Source organism: Eumetopias jubatus, unplaced genomic scaffold, assembly GCF_037043125.1.
Source record: "Eumetopias jubatus isolate StellerSeaLion01/CBP00866 unplaced genomic scaffold, mEumJub1_p1.0 scaffold_8, whole genome shotgun sequence".
NCBI lineage: Eukaryota > Metazoa > Chordata > Mammalia > Carnivora > Otariidae > Eumetopias > Eumetopias jubatus.
The window spans coordinates 76,958,808-76,984,609 of record NW_028274814.1 but is presented as its reverse complement, the minus strand read 5'-3'; the positions used below and the strand labels follow the sequence as shown (position 1 = coordinate 76,984,609).

The following is a 25,802-nucleotide window of genomic DNA, read 5'->3' as shown; positions in this document are numbered from 1 at the left end:
AGTGTCAAGCTAACAACTATGGTGTGGAGAAAGGCCTTCTCGTTTGCTGGCCCCAAGGTTCTCAGGGACCTTGTTCATTATGAGTCCTGTGGAGTGCAGGGGGCAAAAGCCAGGCTGGTGAGGATCCAGGAACACGAGGAATGTTCTGGTTTTCAGGAAGGCCACCCAGCTGATACTGCAGGAGCCGTGATGTGAAGGCGAGCAAAGAAAGGGGGCGGATGTCCAGTGACTTAAAACTCAAAGTGTTCACAAGCACGGGAGTAAACAGAGAGGAGAGAGGAGCATCTGTCCAGGGCATTCTATGGGCACAAGTAAATGAGTCACCACAAAGTGAGTGTTGCTGGAGAAAACTTTGTCCAGTTCAGCTTGGCAGCTGGCCCCCTTCCATGGCAGCTCAAGGCTGTGAATGAATGAGAACAAGGAAGGTGATCTATGGATGGGCCAAGAGTAGTTTTGGAAGCTTGGGTAGAGGAGACCAGAATATTTAGAGAGGAAATGTCACTGGAGTTGCCAAGAAAGGCAGTTGCAAGCATGTGAAGAAGATCTTGCGTGTCTTTGGGAACTCAGCACTGTAATCAAGGCTCATTGGCATGAAGTCACTCTCAGCGCACATGAGGGGGGGTCCTCTCTGTGGTATGGCAGTATGGGGCCAGTGGAGAGGACCACCAGAGGTACCCCACACTTCCAAACTGCCCATCTCGGGGACTGCTTCCCTCCCAATGGCTTTGTCCTAGAGGAGACCTTCAAACAGCCTCTGCTGAATGCTCTTAGAATTTTTTTTTAATTTACTTGAGAGAGAGAGAGAGAGAGAGAGGGCAAGTGAGAGAGAGAGCACAAGCCGTGGAGGAAGAAGGGGCAGAGGGAGAGGGAGAAGCAGGCTTCCCGCTGAGCAGAGAGCAGACGTGGGGCTCGATCCCAGGACCCCGGGACCATGACCTGAGTTGAAGGCAGACGCTTAACTGACTGAGCCTCTCAGGTGCCCCTGTCCTTTGGGGGCATGTTTGCACTGCTGCTCTGGCTTGGATTGAAATATGGTACATTCATGATGAAGACCATATTAGGGAAGAATACCAGAAGCTTTGGAAACAAACAGACCTCGATTCTGATCCCACTTTCATACTTATTAGCTGTATGACATGAAGCAAGAGATTTAACTTCCCGGGGCCTTTTCTTACCACCTGTAGACTAGGGATAGAGCCTGTCCTGCAAGGCTGTTGAGAGAGTCAGAGGTGATGCGTGAAGTCCAGGCACAGAAGGCTCTCAGCAAGTGCTCGCTGTTATCCCCGTCCTTCTGTAGCGTTTGTGTCTGAGAGCAGACGGTCCTGTTTTCTCCTCTTTCATGGAACCTGGAGTATGTGTGTAAATAATCCCTGTATATGGTTAAGAGAAAAAAAAGAAGCGGCAGCAAATAGTTCAAAAGGGCGTCTAAGTGACAAGTAAGTCTCCTTCTCTACCCAATTCTCACGTTCCTACCTCCTCCAGAAGCTGTCCCTGGGACCAGCTCATGGTGTTCGCTTCCAAATTCTTTATATAAGAGCGCATGTGTGGGTTTATGTGTGTGCACACACGCACGTGCACAGGAAGATGGGAGGGTACTATCCTCGCCCTTCTGCGTCTTGCTTTGATCCACTACAGAACACTTCCTCAGGCTAGTTCCCGTGGCCACGTTCTTCCTCTGTCCTTTCCGCAGCTCCGTCATTCTGTATGGAGCTACTGAGATGTAAAGGACCAGTTCTCCATACAGTGCTGCAGCGACCACCTTTATGCACGTGTCTTCGGGCCCATGGGCTGATGTACTCACAGGATGAACTCCCAGAAGTAGGTTCACTGCGTTAAAGGCTCTGTGCCTTTTACGTGTTGGTGGATATTACCCAACTGCCATCCAAAAAAGAGGCTCGTGCTCTTTACCACAGTGTTAACCTAGCTTCCTGTAGAGTTGGCTTTTTAAACTCCCCTGAGAAGCCCTTGATGCTGCCACACACAGATGTGCCATGTGGGGTCCTCCCTATCAGACCCTGTTGGTCTTTCCCATCAGGAGCTCCAATAGGCTCCTGGATCCACTCTGGGCTCTGAGATTTCTGTGATACTCAGGGCTGCAGTGGAGACAAAGCCAGAGCTCCCACTTGGGCCAGGCTGGGGTTTTCTTTTTTTTTATTATTATGTTAATCACCATACATTACATCATTAGTTTTGGATGTAGTGTTCCATGATTCATTGTGCATAACACCCAGTGCTCCACGCAGAACGTGCCCTCTTTAATACCCATCACCAGGCTAACCCATCCCCCTACCCTCCTCCCCTCTAGAACCCTCAGTTTGTTTTTCAGAGTCCATCGTCTCTCCTGGTTCGTCTCCCCCTCTGACTTACTCCCCTTCATTCTTCCCCTCCTGCTATCTTCTTCTTTTTCTTTTTTTTTTTTTAAATATGTTGTGTTATTTGTTTCAGAAGTACAGATCTGTGATTCAACAGTCTTACACAATTCACAGCGCTCACCGTAGCACATACCCTCCCCAATGTCTATCACCCAGCCACCCCATCCCTCCCACCCCCGACCACTCCAGCAACCCTCAGTTTGTTTCCTGAGATTAAGAATTCCTCATATCAGTGAGGTCATATGATACATGTCTTTCTCTGATTGACTTATTTCACTCAGCATAACACCCTCCAGTACCTTCCACGTCGTTCCAAATGGCAAGATCTCATTCCTTTTGATGGCTGCATAATATTCCATTGTGTATATATACCACCTCTTCTTTATCCATTCATCTGTCGATGGACATCTTGGCTCTTTCCACAGTTTGGCTATTGTGGACGTTGCTGCTATAAACATCGGGGTGCACGTACCCCTTCGGATCCCTACATTTGTATCTTTGGGGTAAATACCCAGTAGTGCAATTACTGGATCATACGGTAGCTCTATTTTCAACTTTTTGAGGAACCTCCATACTGTTTTCCAGAGTGGCTGCACCAGCTTGCATTCCCACCAACAGTGTAGGAGGGTTCCCCCTTCTCCGCATCCCCGCCAACATCTGTCGTTTCCTGACTTGTTAATTTTAGCCATTCTAACTGGTGTGAGGTGGTATCTCATTGAGGTTTTGATTTGGATTTCCCTGATTAGGCTGGGGTTTTTCGAGGTGGGTCTCTGGTGATGGGCCCACCTACCCGAGAAGGACCCTAAGGTCCCAGGCCTGAGACCCTGGCCCCAGGCACTTCATGCTTCTGTGAACAGCTTGTCTGTCATGTTTTGATGAATTGGTCAATGTCCTCTCTCACCCCTGACTTTCTAGAAACTGTGTCTATATTTAGCCTGGTTGCACCACCCCAACACGTCCTTCCTGAGCTGGGGTATAATTGCCAACCATCCAGAGGATGACAGGGTCCAGGCTAAGAGAGCAGCTAAGGCAATGGGCTCCCATGGAAACTCGAAGCTCTTGTTTCTCAAAACGAAAGCCGCTCACAAGCAATTAGCATGCGGAGGAAGGCAGGGCAGGGCGTGGGTCTTCGGGACAAAGCACAGAACCAGGGCTGGCCAGTCTGGCTGCCCGGCCTGCTCACTGGCAGAGGCTAGATGGCAACCGCATGTATGGAGTGCCCTTAGAAGGCTGGAGAATGGGGAAGAACTGGGCCCCGGAGCCTGCGGGACCTGCAGCCCTGGCAACTATGCTGGGCTGGACACACTGGTTGGGGGGGTGGGGGGGACCTGGGTCTGCCTGTTGGAGCTGGCAAGGGAGCATTCCCTCCCCTGAACACTGATGGACACTCCAGAGTGTGACAGTTCTTCGTGATGGCTAACCTCCATGTTCCTGGCTACAATTCCAGGGTATTGTCTCTGATTCTGTATTTCGAGGAGCCAGGGAAGAGCTGCTTAGTATAATTTTTCATAATAATAATTCAAGAGCTCCATAAATTTATAAGCTGCTTTCTGCATCACTCAAATAATGTGGAGATATGTGGCAAAGTTGGTGTTCTTTGGGATAAAGTATGGCAATGGGTGAAAGGCATGGGTGTGAGCCTTGCTGTGGGATAATGTGCCTGGCCAGAAGGACTTTTAACATTTTCCTTCTTCCTTCTCTCCTTTCCTTCCTTCCTCCCTCCCTCCCTCCCTTTCTTCCTTCTCCTCCTGCTTTGCTTCTCAGTATTCATGAGCTTCCTAGTATAACTACAAAGCTGGAAGCAAGGACACTGGGGTTTTTCCCCCCAGTATTTTCTTTGAAGCCAGCTCTGCATTTTTTTTTTTTTTTTTTTTTTTGGATTCCTACCCAGCCTCGTTAGAGTCCGTTTCTGTTGTCCGGCAAAGCTGGGATGAGTAGCCATCTCCAGCACCCCTGCGTGTGGAAGCCTGGGGTGGGCTTCAGATTTACAATGAGAAAGACCCAAGAAAGACAGTGAAGTGCCGCCTTCTGAGCAAACTTGCAGCTGGGGGACGTGCCCCCCAGTGAGAGTCAGAGGCAGGTGCACTAGAGCCCAAAGAAGGAGAGACGGGTCCCTGGGGGATGTGGGGCTGCCTCCCACCAGGGGCCTCAGGAAGCTCTCAACCCCCAGCACAGGGCTGGTGAGAGGTTTTGGCTCATGTGTCGGGAGGTGCCGCACGTAAGGTATGCTCCTCTTGGTGTCCAAAGCCCTAGAGAATTAACAGGAAGAGCCCGGAGCCAGACAAGACAGTGGGTGGGAGGGTAGAGCAGACCCTCAGCTCCTGGGCAAAGTGCCTGGTTGTAAAAAAAAAAAAAAGGAAATGAGAGTTTACGCTGAATTAGAAACTTCTGGCCCTTGAGTAATTTTAGAGAATTACAGGCATCCTGGGGCCTGAACATTTGTGGTAACAGGAGGAGCCTCAGGAACCATGAGTGGGAAGGAGGGGAAGGAGTAAAGGGGTGAATCAATCTCATAACCTGTGGTGATGATAGTAGCTCATTTCGGGGTAGCCAAGGTACTTCCATATTTGCCTGTCCCTCTGGAGAGCTACAATAGATGGATGGAGGCTCAAGGAGAAACGTTTTCTCTTTCCATAAAGGTAGGCAAAAGCCTGGTACACAATCTCTCTCCGGGTAGTCACCCGCAGGGTGGGTGTGGCCGTTGGTGGGCTGGACTCGACCCCCATAGCCTCGCGTTGTTCCACCCCCCCGGTCTACTGGAGGCCCCCTTAGGTCAGGAGAGGGGCAACAGGAGGGTACTGGGCCAGGGCCCAAAACCAAGAGCAGCTACCTCATGGGCCACTGAGTCATCCTTGGCCTTGAGTTGTTCTCAAGGGCCAGCTGCTGGAGCTGTTTGCCTCTAGGCTCCACTTCATTGAGCACCTTGAGTTTCTAGGGATGAGAGTGGTGTGTTCAACCCAAGAAGCCAAAAGCCGAGCTTCACATCTCTAACAGCCAACCGGGGAGCCTTCGCTTCTTGCTGAATCCCCTCACTGATAAGTTTCTTCCCCTCGGTGGTCTCGCCTATAAGATGAGGAGGTCCACCAATTGTCTCTTGGGTCGTCCCCTAGTCTGAGAGTCTGATTACCTGCGACTGGTGGCAGGCCATTTCTGTGTTCTCTTCTCCGCTGCCCCATGGGTCCGCATCTGTCCATGTCGACTGATGAGTATGTTTGTCCCAAACCCCATTTGTCTTCTAGTGAATGTGAATAGTGAGTCATTTTTCACCAAGAAACATAACTAGTGTGTGACTAGCTCATCTCTGAGAGAGGGAAATGGTTAGGCCCGGGCCTTTGCTCACAAGTTTTGAGCATCTCCTTGGAAGATGCTGCTGGTCCCAGAGAAAGTGATTCTGCCACCATCTTTCCCCAACTAAATCCTGTCACCTGTCCCTGGGCAAAAAAACTGGGGCCTGCCCCTACTGGGGCTGGGAAGAGTATGAGGAACCCCTAGGACACAGATGATGTAGCCTCCTGAAAGTCCCATGTGGTGTGGCTGGCAGCAGAAAGCCAGAATTAGGAAAATGAGCCCTCAAGCTTGCACATGCATGCATGGGAACACATGTGTGTGCACCTCCCCCCCCCACGCATAATTTTACATAGAATACCAGGGTCCCAGGGGTACTGGCTTCCCAGCTAAGAACCTTCAGTAGGTTTCTGTCCTGCCACAGTCCTTGCTTCCTCTGCCTTTCCGCGTGCAGGGTGGGGGTCTCTGTGATAATCACCCGTGACCAACAAAGAACCACTAGCCCCTAAAAAGGAAGTAAGCCATCGAAGGTGTTATCAATAGAGATGTTAAAAGGATTGAAGTTCCCTGGTTAGCTTTCTATAAAAGACCAACCCTAAAGGCCCTCATTGCCACCCTGTCGGGACCCCTTTCACTCTTGAGAGCTTTATCTGTATCTTCACTTAATAAACTTCTATCGCTTTACTCACACACACAAACACACACAAAGAAGCCCAGGCCAGACCTCAGGGCTCCCACCCACTCATCCGCCCTTTTCTCTCTTGGCGTGTGATCTGGAGGCCTCGAGCTTTGGTTTGGGCCCCTTCTCCCTTAGTGCACCTGCGCACATGTCTGTCCCTGGACCAGGGATGCTCTAGTCATAGATCTCCAGATTCTGGATGACATACCTGCCACCAGCGTCCTCACCTCCCGTAATGGCTCACTACAGGCAGTGAGGGCTGAGCTGCAGATTTTAGTATTTTAAAAAATATGTCTAGGCTAATTCACCCATGTATTTCCTGGGTAATAATAATAATAATAATAATAATAATAATAATAATAAAAGAGTGAGAAGTAGAGTACCGTAAGAGTAAATCAGGGGCGCCGGGCTGGCTCAGTTGGTAGAGCAGGTGACTCTTGATCTCAGTCAGGGTCATGAATCCAAGCCCCATGTTGGGTGTAGAGCTCACTTAAAAAAATGAAAGTGATAATAAATAAATCCTTTCAAATACTAAAAAAAAAAAAAAAGTAAATCAAAGCGATGATGGGAGCAGAGTAGGCAGTGAAAGACGAAGGAGGAGCCTAGAGTGTGGGGGAGGGGAGTGGTGGTCGCTAGGAGTGGCGGGGGCTGGGCCCCAAACCCTCTGTGGGAGACAAGGAGATGGGGGGGGGGGCTTGTGGGCAGGTCTCGGTGGTCACAGCCCCAGCAGGCAGCCAGGGCTGTGGCTGGAAGGCAGGTGATCCGGAGCTGGCGTGTGCTCTCTCTCCCCGGGCAGGCGAAGCATGAAGCGGAAGGCGCTGTTCACCTGTCCCTTTAACGGGGACTGTCGCATCACCAAGGACAACCGCCGCCACTGCCAGGCCTGCCGGCTCAAGCGCTGTGTGGACATCGGCATGATGAAGGAGTGTGAGTGTCCGGGGCCAGGGCAGGGGTAGCACTAGAAGGGGGCGGTCGGAGCTGCTCTTTAGGCAGGTTTGGCCCAAGAGGTCCGCGTGCCATTCCCCTGGGGCTGCCAACACCCGGGGCCTGGAGCTGGGGCCCTGCGGCCGGAACAACAGGGTCAGAGGCCCCAGGGTTGTTTGGACTTTGGGAGAGTGGGCTGCTGAAGTTGGGGAGGGGCAGGAGTTTTGGGGAGAATAAGTATTCAGAGCATCGGGTCCTGCCCCGCCCAGGCCTTTGGGCCACTCTGGCCCCAGGGGCAGATCTGTGGGCCGGAGCCCAGGGGAGACCAGGGGGAGAGACTCTGTGAGGGGAAGCACTGGACTCTAGGTTGGCCCTCCAGATCCAGATGGAGAGAGAAGAGCGGTCCTATAGGACTTCTTGTCCAGCTCTTGGGGTGGAGGAGAGGACCAATGGCAGATTGACTTGTTCTAACCCTCGGTTAAAACCAACTCCTGGACTTTGCATCTGAGCTCTGGTACCAGTTACTTGGTAACCAGAGTAGCCATTGAATTTGGGGGACCCTGGGAGGAGCTAGCCAGACCCTCCCTCGGCTAGAGACCAGGACCCTGGGCAGGTCCGGGCACAGGTACCCTCGGCACCTTCAACCCTGCTCAGCCTCTTGCTCACTCCTGTCTGCAGTCTGCACACTGATCCCCTCCTTGGCCCCGGGACAGGGCCTATGCCTTGCTAAGCTGCGGACCTGAGGAGGCTTAGGAGGGGTGCTCAGATGCAGGCACGCCTGGAGGCCCTCCTAGCTATGGGGTTATTGTTTTGGGGGTGAGGGAGGCAGGTATGGGGAAGATGTATCCACAAGGGAAAAGTCACAGGACAGGGCTTAGGGGATGGAACATTTCTTCCTTGATGGGGAAAAAAAAAAATTCTCTGTTACTGGGGAACAGAGACAGAATGAAGACCCTCATGGTGGGCCTCCTCCTTGGGCCTTGACAGGCTCCCCTCTGGTGGGTCACAGCTCTTCACTCCTGATCCCGGCTCCCCCATCAACACTGGCAGGCTTTGAAGAAGTTTCCAGGCTGTTGTTCCTCCTCGCCCCCACAGGAGTGTGCAGGCCTGGACATGCTGATCTCTCCTAGCGCAGTCCCCTGCCCCGCCCAACTCCTGTGTTTATCCTGGAGCAGAGGAGGCCAAGGCTGAGTGCCTCATGGGGCTTCTCACACACTGGCTTAGTGCGGCCAGTTCTGTGTGAGGCACTAGGTTGGACACAAACAAGATGCAGTGGACACAGCCCCTGCTCCTGCCCGCAAGGGGCACACATCCTCCACAGGGCAGGGAGCCTGGCTCTGAGGCTCTGCCAATCAAGAACAGCACAGTTCCACCACTGGGATTCAGTAAGACTCTGCCCTAGAAGTCCTGGGCAGGGCCAGCCTCACTGATGTCCCAGACACTCCTCTCCTATGTCTCAGGAGGAAGGAGATGTCCCATCAGCTAAGAATAGGAAGAACACTTAGAAATCATCTGAGACTCACAAAGGTAAAAATGTCAGGATTGGAGTCAGAAAGCAAGTCTCCATGTCTGCTTCTAGACCTCTTCTGGTCCCCAAAGAAAGCACTACATCCATGGTGATAAACAGGTCTTGGGTGCATCAGGGTGCCCCTAGGAATACGGTGTGGTGATGGGAGCCAGCAATCTGGAAGTGGATGCCCACCCCAAACCCCAACAGCTTTGTGCTTCAGTCACCCAAAACACAGCCCCAGTCTTCCCCAACAGAGCCCTGCGCCCCACCCTGCTATATGCCCAGTGCAGCCCTGTGTCCCCTACCCTCAGGATGCCCGTGCGGGGAGCTGTAGTGAGTTAGCTGTGGACTGGTAGCGCTGAGCTCTTGGAGTCTGGTTAAATGAAAACCTGGAGCCAGCACTAGGCTTGTTCTCTCCACTACTCCAAGGGGAGGTCCTTCAGGAAGGGCTCTAGTTCTCAGACTCAAGTCAGCCAGCTGAGAGAAGTCTGTCAGAGTGGTCTGGGCCTGGAGCTCCCAACTCTGAACCCTAGGAGAGCTGCTCATTTATCATGTGGGTTGGCTTTTGCCTTAAGGCTCAACCTCCCAGAGACAATTTTGTGTCAACATTTGTAAAACCACAGGACACCCCAAGACTCCCTCTGAAGGGACCTGCAAACACAGGCTCCCTTCTGGCAGAAGCAGAGCAAATAAGATGGTATGGTATCGACATTCTAACCTGGGTCTGTTTGCTTCCAAAGGCCAGGCCTGTGGGCTCTACCCTGGTGCAGCCCGCCAGGCACCCGCAGTGGGCCAGAGCTCTTCCACTGTGCATTTCCAGGCACATCTGGTCCCTAAAGGATGGGCTCAAGAGACTGTTCCCACTGAAGACTCCCTTTCTCTCTCTTCAAGTCCTAGTTGACTTGAGCGTGTCCTTGGAGCCCAAGAACTTTCACAGTTGAATTCTTGCTTCTTGTTGACCTGTCCTGCACAAAAACACTTCTATGTGAATTTGTTTAATGTTTTTACGGATGTATGTCTTTCCTGCCCCGCATTAGCACAGCACCTGGCACAGCATAGGTGCTCAATAAATATGTGTTGAGTGACAATTAGCTCCCCATGATGCTTCTTTGTACCTCTGCATCTCCCCTGGTCTATAGATGAGGAAGATCTCCCAAATCTGATATTGCCTGTGTCATTCATTTGGAAAGACGTTACGTTCTCTTCTCTGCTGTTGTCCTTAGGCCACCAGGGGCAACTTGAGGTGTTTTTAAGTTGTTCATGCTTTCATATCTTGACTTCCAAATGCAATTCTAGACTTCATGAAGCAGGGAACATCTTGCATGGGAATAAACGTGCGCAAAGCCATTTTAGCACTCAGCAAAGAGCCTAGAAGGAAGGCGGAGAAGCTACTGAGCAGCCATATGGGTTTCAAAAGGTCCATGGACACAGCTCATGCACCTTATTCATTGGAGAGCCCATCAAATGCTCTTTCAGAACCTCTTTGCTCTTCTTCTCGGTCAATGGCTTTCAACTCCAAAACATGTGTCCTCCTACATGATAGTAACGGCATTTTCAGTAGTGATTCATTGAGAAAATGATTTTTATAAAAAGTTTCCTATGAAATTAGTAACCCCCTTTAAAAAAAAAAACTCATTTCCTAAATCACAACAGCATCTGCACATGCGAGAGCCTGATTACTTACTCAGTCTCCAGACACTGTTGCCTGGAGGGAGGCCCATGGATTGGCAGCCCGGGGAGAAAATGCCAGATCTCAGCATTTCTTTCTCTAGTACTGCACACCAGATGGCAGTCACCATTTGATGCAATGATTGAGAGGAATAATGTCATAAGGTTAACCTAGAATCTTCTTAACTTTGTCCTTTTAGAGTAAATCATTTACAAACTTTGCTACTTTATTTTTTCATACTCTTCAGATGGATTGGAACATTTTGTGTGTTCCACAACTGAGGACAAGGGTCCTACAGAACCGTCATAGCCAATTATAATCAGAGGGGATATGGGGCAGTAGTTACAACCATGAACTCTAGAACCATATTGCCCAGACCTGAGTACCAACTTTATCACGTGTTAGCCGTGTGACTTGGAGCTAGGTACATAGCCTCAGGTCCCTCATCTGCAAAATGGGGATAATAGCACCCACCCTAAGAGGTTGTTATGAGGACTAAATATCTGTGAGTTAATATTTAAGAAGCATTTAGCATAGTGCCCGGTACATAAAAGATTCTATATTTTTAAGCCATTTTTATTAACATGATTTTTTTTTTCTTACCTAAAACTTGATCACCAGGATTCCCAGCTCCCCAGCAGACTAGAAGTTAACTGTTAAGGGGAAGAAAGGCACCCTTCTAGAGGGAGGCACCAATAAGAAGAGACGACACGGAGCTTACCAGAGAGGGGGAGACTGAAAGCTATGAAACTTAGCACAAGACCTCCAAATCCTAGCAGGCTGAGTCATATAGTGCCTGAACACAGCCCTGTATGGTCCTGAGGTCATAACCTTGCTCCTGCAAAGTCCAATAATTGTTCCGAATGATGCCTCTGAATCATCAAGTAAAGGTTACATGATGTTGCAGGTGTTCTGTTACAAGGTATTCTGTCTTGAAAATATTTCAATCACAATTATTTAAATTGAAAAGGTGAGGGGCGCCTGGGTGGCTCAGTCGTTAAGCGTCTGCCTTCGGCTCAAGTCATGATCCCAGGGTCCTGGGATCGAGTCCCACATCGGGCTCCCTGCTCGGCGGGAAGCCTGCTTCTCCCTCTCCCACTCCCCCTGCTTGTGTTCCCTCTCTTATTGTCTCTCTCTCTCTGTCAAATAAATAAATAAAATCATTAAAATAAATAAATAAATAAATTGAAAAGGTGAGCGGGGCTCAGGTATCTAGTGGACTGGTATCTGACGTGTACCATCCCGACATGATAGGACACACGTATTGGTGCACTTCTCACTGTCATTTCCTGAACAGAGGACAATGACTAGCACACAGTAGATATAATCAGCGTGGATGTGTTAAGTGTCCAGTCTCTCAGACTACTGAGCAAACACCATGGCCAGGAAGCTCCGCTGGGCTAGCCATTAGGAGGGAAACACAGGTAACCTATCATTCTAGTGAAAGAGATCTTGAACATCTTAGGTTCTCTCTATATGGGCATTTATTGGAGCCTGTACTAACCATAACTATTACAGAGCAGAAGATAGTTGGGTGCCAACATGTGTGGGAAACAGTAGACATACCACAGAAAAAAGAAATGAAAGCTCAGTGCAGATCGGGGCAATCCAGAAAGGCTTCATGGTAAAAGAGGGCTGAAGGCTGGGTGCTGGAGAACGGAGAGAACTTGCCCAGCTGTTGGGGAGAGAAGACCCAGTTGGACAGGCAGCCAGCATAAGTGGAAAGGCAGTGACAAGACTGAGCAGGTCATGTTCGCAGGTCAGCAGCCTCAATGTGACTAGAGCAGAAGCTGTGTCCAGAGGCACTGTGGAATGAGGATGGGAAGTTAGGAAGAAGTAAAATCATGGAGAATCTTGACTTTAACTTGGACCATGGTAAGAAGGAAGGATCCAGAAAAAGTTTCTGAGCAGGAGAGTGACATCATAGAATCACAAGAGATTATCAAAGCCCAGTTAAGCTGAGAAGCATGTCCATGGATGCCTGTGGCATGCCACTCTCGCCCCCCAACTCCAGCCCCAGCACCTCCTGCATCCACCCTCAGGGGAGCAGGAAAGACCAGACACCTAATCTTGGATTCCCCAGGCCAGGGCCCCACACCCTGCCTTCAGTGCAAAGCTCCCTGCTCCTTCCTTTTCTACCCTACTTGACCTCTTGGGGTCTGAGCAGACACCCACTGTGGGAGAGGGCTGGCAGCTTTCTGGGCAGGTGAGTCAGTCAGCTGGGCATGGCCTCCTCCAGGCCTCCTCTTAGTAGGGCTTACCTCAGCTGTGGAGGGAACTTGCCATCCTTTGCCACAGGCTTCCCTTCCTGCTGTGCCGGAGGCTCTGGTTGCCCACTCCCCAACCCCCACACCCCATAGGCTCTCCCTCCACCTCCCGCCAGCTTCTTTCATTCTTTGCCCACCTGAGGGGTCTGGGCCAGTGGGACTCTCTTGAAGCGTTGAACCCACCCATCCTGGGGTTCTGGTTGCTTTCCCCGCTCTTGTGAAACTCCCTAGTTCTGTGGGCAGAAGCGCTGGCAACACCAGCACAGAGCAAGTAGCTACAGGCCAAGGGCCCCAGTGCCCACTCCTGCCGTCAGCACTCGGCAAGCCCCGGCCAGGAGGTCTGTTTGCCCGGCTGCTGTGCCAGGCATCCCTGCTCACAGCCCTGCCCTCCTGGGCAGCTGCCCAGCACGGTGAGGTGGGCGCCACCCTAGAAGCCCCCACACCGTCCGACGACGGTGGCCTACGGTCTCCCCGTCGTCAGACATGCGGGCTAGCAGCTGGAGAGAACTGCAAGTGAGGGCTTTGAGGTGTTATCTTTGGGATTTCTAGAGGGCTCAGAAACTTCCCTGGGCAGAACTTTCAAGACTGGACAGGCTGGAGGAGGGGTTGTTTTGCAGAGAACCGAAGACGCAGAGTCTTGCTAAGTTGGTCAGAGTAGATCAGACGCCCAAGTTCCATGCCTGGCAACCTGGACGTTTGAATGCCCCTGTAGAGGGGTCTTTCAGCATCTCCTAGCTTCTGACACTGGGACTGGCCACACAGTGACTCTCGCCCTTCTTCCCCCCCACCCTATGTCTCCGTCAAGATCACGGACAAATATGTGAGGGAGAAAGACAGGGCTTAACATTTCATACGCAGCTGCTCTGTGTTACACATGCATTCAGTTGTCAGAACAGTCCATCCGCCACGGTCGGTGTTGTCGCTCTGCCACCCCACATACACACGCTTTCTGGAGGAAGGAACCACAAAAGGACCTTAGAAGAGGTTTTAATGGAGCAAACTGCTTGTTTGATTAATGAGATGACAAAAGCCCAGAGAGTTCAAACAGTTTGCCCAGAGTCGGATCACTTGCTCCTGAGAACCCAGGCTCACCAATAAGGCCTGACCATCCCACCTCTCAGATCCCTTTTCCTCCAGTCTCATGCACCTGCCTTTTCAATAGAAACCCAGTTTTCCATCCATGTGGTGGGCTCGGAGGCCCCCGTGGCAGTAAGCCTCCCCCCACCCTGTAAGCCCCTCGCATCTTCTGCCTTAAGCACCTGGAGGAAGGTTTCTCGGAGGAGCTGCAGGCCCAGCCCTCTCAACATCCCCCTTCCTGCCCCACAGTCATCCTGACGGATGAGGAGGTGCAGCGGAAGCGGGAGATGATCCTGAAGCGGAAGGAGGAGGAAGCCTTGAGGGACAGCCTGCGGCCCAAGCTGTCCGAGGAGCAGCAACGCATCATCGCCATCCTGCTGGATGCCCACCACAAGACCTATGACCCCACCTATGCCGACTTCACCCAGTTCCGGGTACGCCCGCTCCCTGGCTGGCCGGGAAGGATGAGCTGCGGAGTGAAGAGCCGCAGCTGGGGCTGGGGCGTGGGAGTGGGGACGGAGGGCCACGGCCAGCCAGACCCAGGGCATGGGTGGAGGCTGCTCTGGAGTGGGGGAGGCCTCCCCCTCCCGCAGGCCTGCCTTGAAGCCACTTCTGTCAGCGATCGGGGACAAGGTAGGAGAGTGGCCCCCAATGTGAGCTTCTGATACTCCATCTCTCCCTTCCAGCCTCCAGCTCGTGCGGATGGGTGTGGAGGGAGCCATTCCTCGAGGCCCTCCTCCCTCCACACACCCAGCCTCTCTGGGGACTCCTCTTCCTCCTGCTCAGATAACTACACAGCCTCTCTAGGTGAGTCGACGCATGCCCCCAGTGAGCCCAGCAGTGGGAGAAGACCCCAGAGCTTCCACAGCCCACCTGTCCTTGGCTGTGGATGGGAAGGTAACACTTTCATACTGTGTGCCACACAGTGTCCCCAGAACAGCGCCCCCACCTTGTTTTCACTGAAGACCGCTAACTAGCCCAAGGGCTCATGCTGGGCAAGAGGCCAAGCTGGGGGCTGGCAGGGCAGGGTCTGTCTACAGAGTCCCTGCTCTTTCCTCCATGCCAGGCTTCTGCTCCTGCCTTCCCCCTCCCTGGGGGTAACCTGGTTCCTTTCAAGGGTATTTTGAGCCTGGGCCTTTTGGGGGGTTCTGTTTTTGGTTTTTTCCAGTTCTTTTGAGATATAATTGACATAGAACGTTGTGTTCGTTTCAGGTATGCAACATAATAATTAGATACATGTATATATTGCAAAATGATGACCACAATAAGCATAGCTACTATCCATCATGTCTCAGAGTTACAAAGTTTTTATTTTCATTGTGCTGAGAACTTTTTTTTTAATTCTATAGTTCTTTTTTTTTTTTAAGATTTTATTTATTTATTTGACAGAGACAGAGACAGCGAGAGCGGGAACACAAGCAGGGGGAGTGGGAGAGGGAGAAGCAGGCTTCCCGCGGAGCAGGGAGCCCGATGCGGGGCTCGATCCCAGGACCCTGGGATCATGACCAGAGCCGAAGGCAGACGCTTAACGACTGAGCCACCCAGGCGCCCTGTGCTGAGAGCTTTTAAGATCTACTCTCTTAGCAACTTTCAAATATACAAAACAGTATCATTAACTTGGGGCGCCTGGGTGGCTCAGTTGGTTAAGCGACTGCCTTCGGCTCAGGTCATGATCCTGGAGTCGGCAGGGAGTCTGCTTCTCCCTCTGACCCTCTTCGCTCTCGTGCTCTGTATCTCTCATTCTCTCTCTCAAATAAATAAATAAAATCTTAAAAAAAAAACAAAACAGTATCATTAACTACAGTCATCGGAACCTAGAAGGTGACATTTGGAGTGCAGGGAGAACATGTAGGTCCCGTTGCAGCCTACTTTCCCCCCACCCTGAGCTCTGGGGGATCACCACAGCACCGGAGCACTCGTCATCTCCAGCTCATCCTTGCTTTCCTTCTTATGGTCCTTTTCCACCTTCTTCTTCATCTTCCTGCTCCATCCTCCCCCTCCCCCTGTCCTTCATCCCTCTGCCTCTCACCCAACTCTGCTGCCCTCTGCGTGGATTCAGCAGGATGTGAAAACCCCTTCCTTCTGGGGAACTAGAACCCTCAGATATGGTACTTCTGTACCTACTGATGGATCTGTGCCCAGATCCCCAAGAGGTGGGAGGGGTCTCCGTGTCAGCTGGACAAGGGTGGCAGTGGAGCCAGACATGGTGTCTACTCACCCAGGAGTGACAGGAGGGAGGTGGTCAGGGACTAAAGAGAAGCAGTGACCACTGCAGAGATTGACCCTTTGAGCCCCTCGTCTTGTAGGGTTTCTTCCCAAGTGTTAGTTTTCTTTTTTTTTTTAAGATTTTTTTTTAATTTATTCATTTGAGAGAGAGAGAGAGAGAGAGAGCAAGCAAGAGCATGAGCAGGGGGGAGGGGCAGAGGGAGAAGCAGGCTCCCTGCTCAGCAGGGAGCCCGATGCGGAACTCCATCCCAGGACCCTGGGATCATGACTTGAGCCGAAGGCAGACGCTTAACTGAGCCACCCAGGTGCCCCCCAAGTGTTAATTTTCTTTCCTTACTTTGTTGCTCTTTCCAATTGGTGGGGTATTTATTTTCATCGATGAGGATCAGTCTGCATGTTACACATTTAGCTTTTAATAATTCCGTATTATTTGATAGTTTTGATACCCTCATAGGTTAATTGATATGAGGTGCTCAGCCCCACCAATGTTAAGTTCAATATAGCATATATTGATTTAAAGGAACACCTGGCTGGCTCAGTTGACACAGCATGCAGTTCTTGATCTCAGGGTCATGAATTCGAGCCCCAGGTTGGGCATAGAAATTACTTAATTTAATAAATAAATAAATAAGATTCAAACTAGTTAACATTTTTAATTTAAAAATATTTTTAAAGACTTTATTTATTTATTTGACACAAAGAGAGAGAGACAGCTAGAGAGGGAACACAAGCAGGGGGAGTGGGAGAGGGAGAAGCAGGTTTCTGGCTAAGCAGGGAGCCTTATGCAGGGCTAGATCCCAGGACTCTAGGATCATGACTGAGCCACCCAGGCATCCTTTTAATTTAAAAATATTAAGCAAAGGTAATACACGTTTACTGTGGGCATTAAGAAAATATAAGCTAAATAATATATATAAAATAAATATGTATTTTTATATATGTAAAATCTTTAAACCTACTACCCAAAGGTAATCACTGTTAACACTGTGATGTATCTCTTTCCCATCTCTTTTTTTTCTTTAAATGCATATGTATATTTCCAGGTGGAATTATGCTATACACAATCTGGTAACTCGCTTTTTTCTTTTAACAGTACATCGTATCATATTTTCATGCCATCAGTATGCTTCTGGAATATATGCTTAAAGGCTGATTAGTATTCTGGGGTATGAATGTACAATAACATATCTAATCTAGATTGTGTCCCAGCTTTTCATTAAGATAACAGTATGCTTGTGGCTAAATATTTGCACTTATTCCAGATTTTTTTTCCTTATGATGAATTTATGGAAGTGGGGTTACTGGTCAAAGAATATACATCATCATAGGCTTCTGATGCCTACTGTCAAATAGCTCCCTAAATTACTTGCACAAATTTATGCTTCCTTTAGTACCCCATGGCACAAGCGTTGCCTAATTCCTTGACACTGGCATCCACATTTAAACGTATTTGTTTCTAGTTTATAGGTGAAAAGCCTAGATGTTCTACTCTGTGGTTCTTTGATCACTAGTGAGGTTGAACATTGTTTTCCATAAGTTCATTGATTCCAAATTCATCTTTGATTTGAGGTCATTAGAAACATGTGCTCCAGGAAATCATGGCTCCGGGAAATCTCATTTCTTGGAGTATCTCTGATCTTTGTACTGTCTTGCTCTGCTTGAAAGAAAAGCCAGGGGGAGTCCTAGAGGAAAGCCTGGGCTGAAGAGTGACCTTGGAGAGAGGCAGTCACTGTGGTATTCCTGGCTAGCCCTGCGGCAAGGGCATGGGAGGTCCTCACAGGGCCAAGCAGGAAGGCATCTGGCTCAAGTATCCTCAAGTAGCTCTTTCTCTCTCCTCATCCTTCCCCAGATGTGATAGAGCCAACCAGCTTCTCCAATCTGGATCTGAGGGAAGAAGACTCAGATGACTCTTCTCTGACCCTGGACCTATCCCAGCTCTCCATGCTGCCCCACCTGGCTGACCTGGTCAGTTACAGCATCCAAAAGGTCATCGGCTTTGCCAAGATGATTCCAGGGTTCAGGTAAGAAGAGACAGACTCCTAGACTGAGCTAGAAGAAGGCCTGGAGGTCACCAATCCACTGCTTCCCAAAATAGAGACCCAGACCCTACCTGAGGCCTCCTAGGTCCGAATCTCTGGGAAGTACGACCCATCTACGTTACCCAGCAGGCCCACGCTAGAAGAGCTATCCGCCACCCCCACACACACACACAGTTTCTGGATGACAGAACAGAAGCCCAGAGAGGTTCAGTGGCCAGCCAGGATTGTTTTCTAGTGCTGGAGCCAGTATGTGTGAGAGCCAAGGTCTAGAATTCCAAGTTCACTGCCGTGTGCTCTCCAGCTGGCTTGGGCCTAATCCCCATGCTAACCCTTTAAATTAAACCTCCATTAACCCTCCACACCCTAATCTGAAACCAAAATGAAGTGATAGAGAGGAGAAAGGGTTGCGCAAGTGGACTTGTGAAATAATTTAGGGATCCCAGAGGGAGACAGGTTTCCTGGAACACATAACCTGGGCCTCCGTCACCCAAATTTCTGTGAAAAGGCATTTTCCTAACCATACTGAGACCTTTGCCAAAACATATACGTGTAAGGAGTTCTACTGGAGTAAAGATCATCTGTTATAGATTCATTGATACAAATTTCATTCAACTGTTTTATTGTTTTAGTAATAATGGCTCATATACTTCTATTTACATAGCCGTGCAGTATTAAATTTTCTTAAAGTAAGAGAGTGTAGATGCTTTTAGTAGAATGTTGGGAGGTAGTTATATTGACACATTATTGACACATTATTTATATCATTTGGAGCATTGCCATACAATACATAGACAACGCGGTTGAGAAAGAGAAAGAAAGAAATTGCTAGCAATTACTGTTGGCCTCAGGTCAAGGAGCAGTATTTGCAGTTGCCAGCAGAAGGGGCTTCTGAGTGCTTTCCAGATGCCAGTGCTCAGATTCAGTGCTGCAATTCTGGGAGCCCCAGATTATTTGACCTTGGCTAGCTCTGAATGGGAACTAATGTGATGTGCTAGTTATTGTTTCGTGAATCTCTCTGCCGTTCAAGGAAGCCATCAGTCACTGTCTCAATGACCTCACTGACAGCTACATGGTGATAATTCAGAGCACCCAGCCCAGTTCTTCCCAGTTTGTGTCTGCCCTGAGATTGCTGGCTCTGTGTGATCTTATGCCTCTCAGCAGCTCAGAGACCAGGGGCTCTCCTGTGCTCGTCCCTGGGAATTCATGTGAAAATTGTAAAGAAGAGAAAACATCAAACTCGCTTACTGCATCGAGACACCCTTGAGACACCCCTACCGCATCACACATTTTGGTTGCAGAAGGAGCCAAGGCCACTGTGGCATCTAGCATGAATGAGTGTCACCTGTGAGTGCAGTGTCGCACTGGGCCTGGGACTTATCCTCCAGAGCCTTTCCTTGGAGCTGACAACACATTCGGCTTAGCCCGAGTTCCAGCTCCCTCCCACACTCTTCAAGTTAGTGTTTGCAAACTCGGGCTGTTCCAAAGTCTTGTTTTGTGTAAACAGCTAGAGACAAAAACACCTCACCGTGCTGAAGGATATGCAGTAGCACCCCGCTTCTATCCCAGCTCCAGAAAGCAGTCCTCACCGATGCAGGGTTCGTCTTTCCTAGCCCGGTGGGGAGCTGGGGCACAGGGCCCCTGAAGCTCTGTCCAGATGCTCGGGTTTGCTGATTCTAAGTGGTGGCTGGGATGGCGCATATGGCAAAACTGTCCTTAAAAAAGGATATTTATTTAACCAGATGACCTCAACGCAGCACCCTGTAGTGAGTAAACCAAAATCCCATTTTTCTCCCATGCCCTTGGTTACCCTGGCCACATATACTCTGACAAATAGCATGACCCTGCCTTTAATGTCTCTCTCCAAGGACGCGTTGTAGTCTGCCCCCTTCCTCCCACATCCAGCCTCATTTTCGCCGGTTCCCCAGTCTAGCCGCACAGTCATGGCCCAAGTAAGTTATATAGGAACAGACACTGAATTGATCCAGCTACTGATCCCAGATCTGTTACACTGATCCTGCACGTGCTTGGGTTGGCTTCTCTCTCTTCAGAGTGACTTAGGAAATCTCAGAATGGAAGGTGTCCCAGTAAAAAGGGAGCAGGCCTGGCCAAGAGCTCTGTGGGTGGGGGGGCCACTGATGGGGATACTCTCTGTGGCTGGACAGAGGTGACACCGAGCCTGGACAGAGGCCAGAGCCCCGGCTCTGGTGGGCCCCATATGGGGCCAGCCCCACAGCTCTCCAGCTCTGCTGGTTTCTGTGCTTAGGGGTTCTGTTTTTCCAAGAAGTGAGAGAACAGTGGCTATGTCCCTGGTGGCTTTGATCCTGCTGCCTGTAGGCAAGGGTGGAGGGTGTGGGGAGGGCAGGATGAGACTTCTGTGTGGGTGAGTGCGGGGGGGGGGGGGGTTGGAGGGGGCAGGCTGAGACTCCAGTGCAGGCATGGGACCAAAGTGGGGCAGGACTGAATAGGCCGTGCTGGGTGTGAACTGCACTGTGGTGTGCCTTGGCCCTGCTCCTGCTTCCCACCTCCCCTCCTCAGCCTCTCCCTCTGCACCCCACAAATCTCCCGCCCTAAGTGTTTCACCTGGAGGTGGGGTGCCTGGGTTGAGCATCTGCCTTCAGCTCAGGTCATGGTCCCAGGGTCCTGGGATGGAGCCCTGCATTGTTGGGCTCCCTGCTCAGCGGGGAGCCTGCTTCTCCCTCCCCTGCAACCCCTCCCCCTGCTTGTGTTCTCTCTCTCTCTGTCAAATAAATAAATAAAATCTTTTAAGAAAGAAAGGCATGGAGGAAGTGAAATCAGGAGCAGCATCCAAATGGCCAGGAGCCATCTTGGACCTGAGAACCAAGGACCCCCAGGTTTCATTGCCAAGAGAGGTGTAAGACAGACCAGGCCAAACCAGCTGAAGCCCAGCCCTCTGGGCGAAAGACCTTTGACCTCACTGTCATTTCTATTCCCAGGGGCTCCTTCCTGGGTCAGAGGCCTGAGGCCATAGTGTGTGTCCCTCCTCCCATGTCCTCTTCTCTGTCTTCACTTGCTCATTTATGTAACAAATAGCTTTCTTCCATCAACTGTGAAGGATACAAGTTGACTAGGACACAGTTCCTGACCTCCAGGGCTCAGTGTCTGATGGAAGAGATAGACGTGAGACAATTGCGGTGAAGAGATAAGAACCAAGAGAGGTCTACTGGAGGTACCGTGGGAATGCAGGCGAGGAGGGGCTGGGCTCTGCCTGGGGGCGGGGACAACCAGACAGCCGCAGGTCTCCAGAGCACCCCCCAGGTGCCCAGAAGCAGCCGGCCACCGGTGTGAGAACTGATCAGGGGATATAGACGTTACACAGGTCCAGGGAGGAGGCACAGAGCCTGAACTGGTGCCTGTCAGCAGGAAGGAGCTCTCTTACCGATTTCCCCGTCATTTCCACCTGCCACCATCCCCTCTTCTGGCTGTGACTTGCACTTAGAGAGTCCCTGGGTTTCTGGCCATAATCTGAGGTCGTTCTAGGTTTGCTTTCATAGGAGCCATGTGCCTGGATCACAGTAGGAGAGGTGCCCCTGAAATCTCTCTGGCAAGTTCACTTCCGTCCATCCACTTCAAATGGGCCATTGAACAAAAGCTTATGTACAAAGAAATGCCTCACAGAATTACTTATAATGGCAAAAGTTAGAAGCAACCAAAATGTCCCGAGATAGGTGGATGGGAGACTGATTAAATAACTTATAGTATGTTGATAAGATGTAATTTTATGCAACTAGCTATGGACTGGGCCAAAGAATTGCTCATGATGTAAGAAGCGGGACACAGAATTACCATGAACTCAAGTATGTTTGAAAAAGAGAGATTTGCAGTGCATCTGGGTGGCTCAGTCGGTTGGGCATCCGACTCGGTTTCTGCTCAGGTCATGATCTCGTGGGTCCTGAGATCGAGCCCCAAGACAGCCTCCACACTCAGCAGGGGGTCTGCTTGAGGATTCTCTTCTTCTGTCCACAGGTGTGCTCTCTCTTTCTCTCTCTCTCTCTCTCTCACAAATAAATAAATTTAAAAGAGAGAGAGAGAGATTTGCATCTAAAAAAAAGATAGGAAGGAAATAGACCAAAATGGTCATTGTGTTTATGAACAATTTTTATTTGCTTTTATATTTTTCTGTGTTTTGCAAAGATTTCATAATGAGTATCTTTTATTGTGTAATGAGTTAAAACTAAAATGAGGCATTAGTTTTTATTTTTAAAATGTGTACTGAGCATCAACAGAAAAGTGGCAAGGGTGGTGAGATGTCTAGGCACCATGTCATCAGGGCTGTCTGTCCTGGAGAAGAGGCAGGGGCACATGGTAACTTTGTTTAAATGGTTAAAAGATGCCCCATGGCTAATGGAGAAGTCTAGTTCTGTGTTCCTTGAGAGGACAGAATGACAAGCAGTGGATGAGTGTGTCATCCTGTGGGTGTAGCTCAATAGAAGAAGCTATAAACCCAGGAGTTAACAACCTCATGGCTAGATCCAGAGACCTCAAGTATCCTGGCCCCAGAAATATCCTGCATCTGTAGGGAATGCTGAAGAAGGAAATGGATTGCATAGCCTCTAAGGGGGGCCTTCCAACTCGAGCGCTTTGAGATTGTTTTCAGTGCAGACCCTTTGCGGCCATCCTAGCCATCATCTATCACCTGCTGATACAGAACTCTCCGTCCATTAGCATCTGCCTCCCACCTCTCCATGTACCAAAGTGCAGCCATGGGAGAGGGCGGCAGCCCTTCCATGAGATATCCAGGTGGAAATGTAGTCAGGAAGAGAAAAGGAGAGAAAACTGGAAGCAAGTTGATCTGTGGGTGCTGCTTTTTCCTTGTCATTGTTCAGGCAAGCCCAGCTCGTGACTCAGCATAGTAGAACTAGTCATTGGCCTCTTGACTCATCAGCACATATTTGTTGACCTTGTTGTGCTCAGGGCTCAATAATCATTGTGTGGGCAACACTGAGGGAATTGGGAAGTGGTGCTGGCCCTCAAGGAGCTTGCATGTTCCGAGACACAGACAAGCATGTAAAGAGCAGAGCTGAAGGGGGAAGGGCAAAGTAGGAGTGCAAGCTGCAGGCCGTGAAGAAATGGTTCTAATCCTACTGAAGGTAATGGGGCTGGGGGGTCTCCAAGGGAGACCTCACCAGGTTCAGAGTCAGGAAGATGAGGTGGAGCAGTAGAAGCAAGGCATTCTTGGCTGAAGCTGTCACATGCCCAAAGGCAAGCTGGTGTAAGAACACACGACACTGAATGCGGAGTAGTGTGAAGTTGCGAGAATGGAGGGTTGGTGGAGTTTGTGAAGGGAAGCAGGCTGGAAAGATAGGTTGGAGCCAAGGGATGGAGCATGGGCTTGATCCTGAGGGGGCTGAGAGTCAGGGAGTGTTTCCGAGCACAGGCAGTATCTCCCTGCAGGAGCCGTAAGCACCATGGAGGAGAGACCCGAGAGAGACTTGGTTCTAGAGTTCTAATAAGAGGCAACTGAAAAAGATGATGGAGCTCTGAACCAGAACAGTCCTGATAGTAGTGGGAAGGAGGTCAAGGGCTCAAGAGAGGTCCTGGAGAGAGAGTTGGCTGAGCTTTACTTCTGGGAAGGACCAGAGGACAGGAAGGGGAGAAAAAGAAGGCATGAGAGGTGTTGAAGATGACTGTGGCCATACCTCTTGCTGACCTCCGCATTCATGCTCTAACCCTGAGAGCACCCTCAGGCTCTTCTTCCTGCCCCTAATAGCTCTGGCCACTTAGGCCTGGGGACCCCAGTAAGTCCCTGGGTTTTCTCTGCCTTAGTAACTGAGCTCATTTACTTCCAGCCTTGGTGCACAATCACAGTCTTGAGATGTTCTCCCTCGGGGAAACAGTTTTTTTTCCTTTCTGATCAGACCACCAGCTCTTCAATGAAGGACCCAGGGCACATGCTGGTCACCTGGCAGGCGCCTGTCAAAATGCTACAGTGATTTGCATGACTTGAAGTTCTTGACCAGTAACCTGACTCCTCCCTGCCCTCCCTGGCAGAGACCTCACTTCTGATGACCAGATTGTGCTGCTGAAGTCAAGTGCCATCGAGGTCATCATGTTGCGCTCCAACCAGTCCTTCATCATGGACGACATGTCCTGGACCTGTGGCAGCGAGGACTACAAGTACCGCATCAGTGATGTGGCCAAAGGTACCTTCAGGCCCCACCTCCACCCCATCCTCTGCTCCTAGACTCTGGCTCTGCACTTCCTGGGGTCATGAGCCCCGATCAGGTGCATTAGAGGGGGCTAGGCAGCAACAAGGTGAGAAGGGTGAGAGACAGGCCCAGTCAGGGTTGGAGGTGGGGTGGGGTGGTTTGGGTAGGCAGCTCCTCAGTTCTGCCCACCGCGTCTGGCCATCTGTCTCGTAGCTGGACACAGCCTGGAGCTGATTGAGCCCCTGATCAAGTTCCAGGTGGGGCTGAAGAAGCTGAACTTGCATGAGGAGGAGCACGTCCTGCTCATGGCCATCTGCATTGTCTCCCCAGGTATGGGGCCTAGCGGTGGGGACCTCGGGGACCTGGGAAGGGGGGACATGGAGCACTAGCCCAGCTGAAGGCCAGCAGGGCAGTCTGGAGGGAGGAGGGGGCAAAACGAAAGAGAGACAAGGAAATACCCACTTTGCTGGTTTTGCACAGCCCATATGATGTGTGTATGTTGAGAGGTCCTTCACTGCCCATGGCCCTGAGACCATAGCTGATTCATAGGTGGGACGCTGAGGAACCAGATAAATGGGGCTTCTCAGGCCACAGACAGGTCCGGATGTCCCCAGTACTCAGGTTCTGCTCTTATGTGAACTGGACTGAACTTTGCTGACACTTGAGATCACCTCTGGGGTAGGGTAGAAAAACTTGGGGCTTACAGATGCTTCTGCCTCGGAAGCTTACCCGACGGATTTTGGAGGCAGTGTGCTGTGGCCCTGAGCTCTTCTGTCTGTTGGGGTGGGAAGAGAGAGAAAGAGGCTGAGAAGGAGGTTATTGTGATCCTGGGGATGTTATATTAGTGATGAGGCCTAAGGGCAGGGGGCAGCCCTGCCTCCACCTGTGTTGAGGGAACAAGCAAATGGCTTGATGAGCTGAGGACCCACGGGTGAGGGATGAGCTGAGGACCCACGGAAGGAACGTGGGCTCCCCTCCCCCTGCCCGGCCAGCATTCACTCATTCATTCCTTCCTACACTCAGCGATGATTTATTGAGCACCTACCAGGTAGCAGGCGCTGTGCTGGGCATTGGGATTTAGCAGCAAACAGGACACAGACTTCTCTTCCATGAACTGTAGGAGGAGACATTAAACAATTACTATTTAATGACTGATTTTAATGTGATGAAAGTTTTAAAAATAAACAAGTGTCTGATACTATAGCAGGGTATACTAGAAGGAGAGAAACTGATGCAGTCTGGGGAATGGAAGTGGGGGGGGGTCATCGGGAATGGCCCGCTTGAGGAAGATCTTTTAAGCTGTTACCTGAAGGATCAGTAAGAGGCAAAGACACAAGAGCTGGGTTCCAGGCAGAGGGAACACAAATGTGAAGCATGGAGGCCAGAGAGCATGGCACATCAGTTTACTCATGGAAACATGGAGCCTAGGGACAGAGGGAGAGAGTTGAGCTGGAGACAGGGCCGGATGGGACCTGGGCCACTTGATCCGAAATGCAAGGGGAAATGGTTGAGAGGCTTTAGGGGGGACTGTGGTGTCACAGGTCAGCAGCCATACAGGGGTGACCCAGGAGGATGCTGAGGTTGGGT

At 50.6% G+C, this 25,802-nt stretch overlaps 1 protein-coding gene across 2 annotated transcripts in view; it reads left to right on the top strand.

The window, feature by feature from the left end:
• The window catches only part of VDR (vitamin D receptor), a 68,177-nt gene that overhangs the window by 27,938 nt on the left and 14,437 nt on the right, over positions 1–25,802 (top strand). For both annotated transcript variants that reach the window (XM_088026026.1, XM_028123127.2), the window contains exons 4-9: positions 7,133–7,263; positions 14,033–14,217; positions 14,470–14,590; positions 17,859–18,030; positions 24,058–24,209; positions 24,429–24,545. In XM_088026026.1, the coding sequence (XP_087882152.1) occupies positions 7,133–7,263; positions 14,033–14,217; positions 14,470–14,590; positions 17,859–18,030; positions 24,058–24,209; positions 24,429–24,545 (878 nt within the window). The remainder of the gene's footprint in view (positions 1–7,132; positions 7,264–14,032; positions 14,218–14,469; positions 14,591–17,858; positions 18,031–24,057; positions 24,210–24,428; positions 24,546–25,802) is intronic.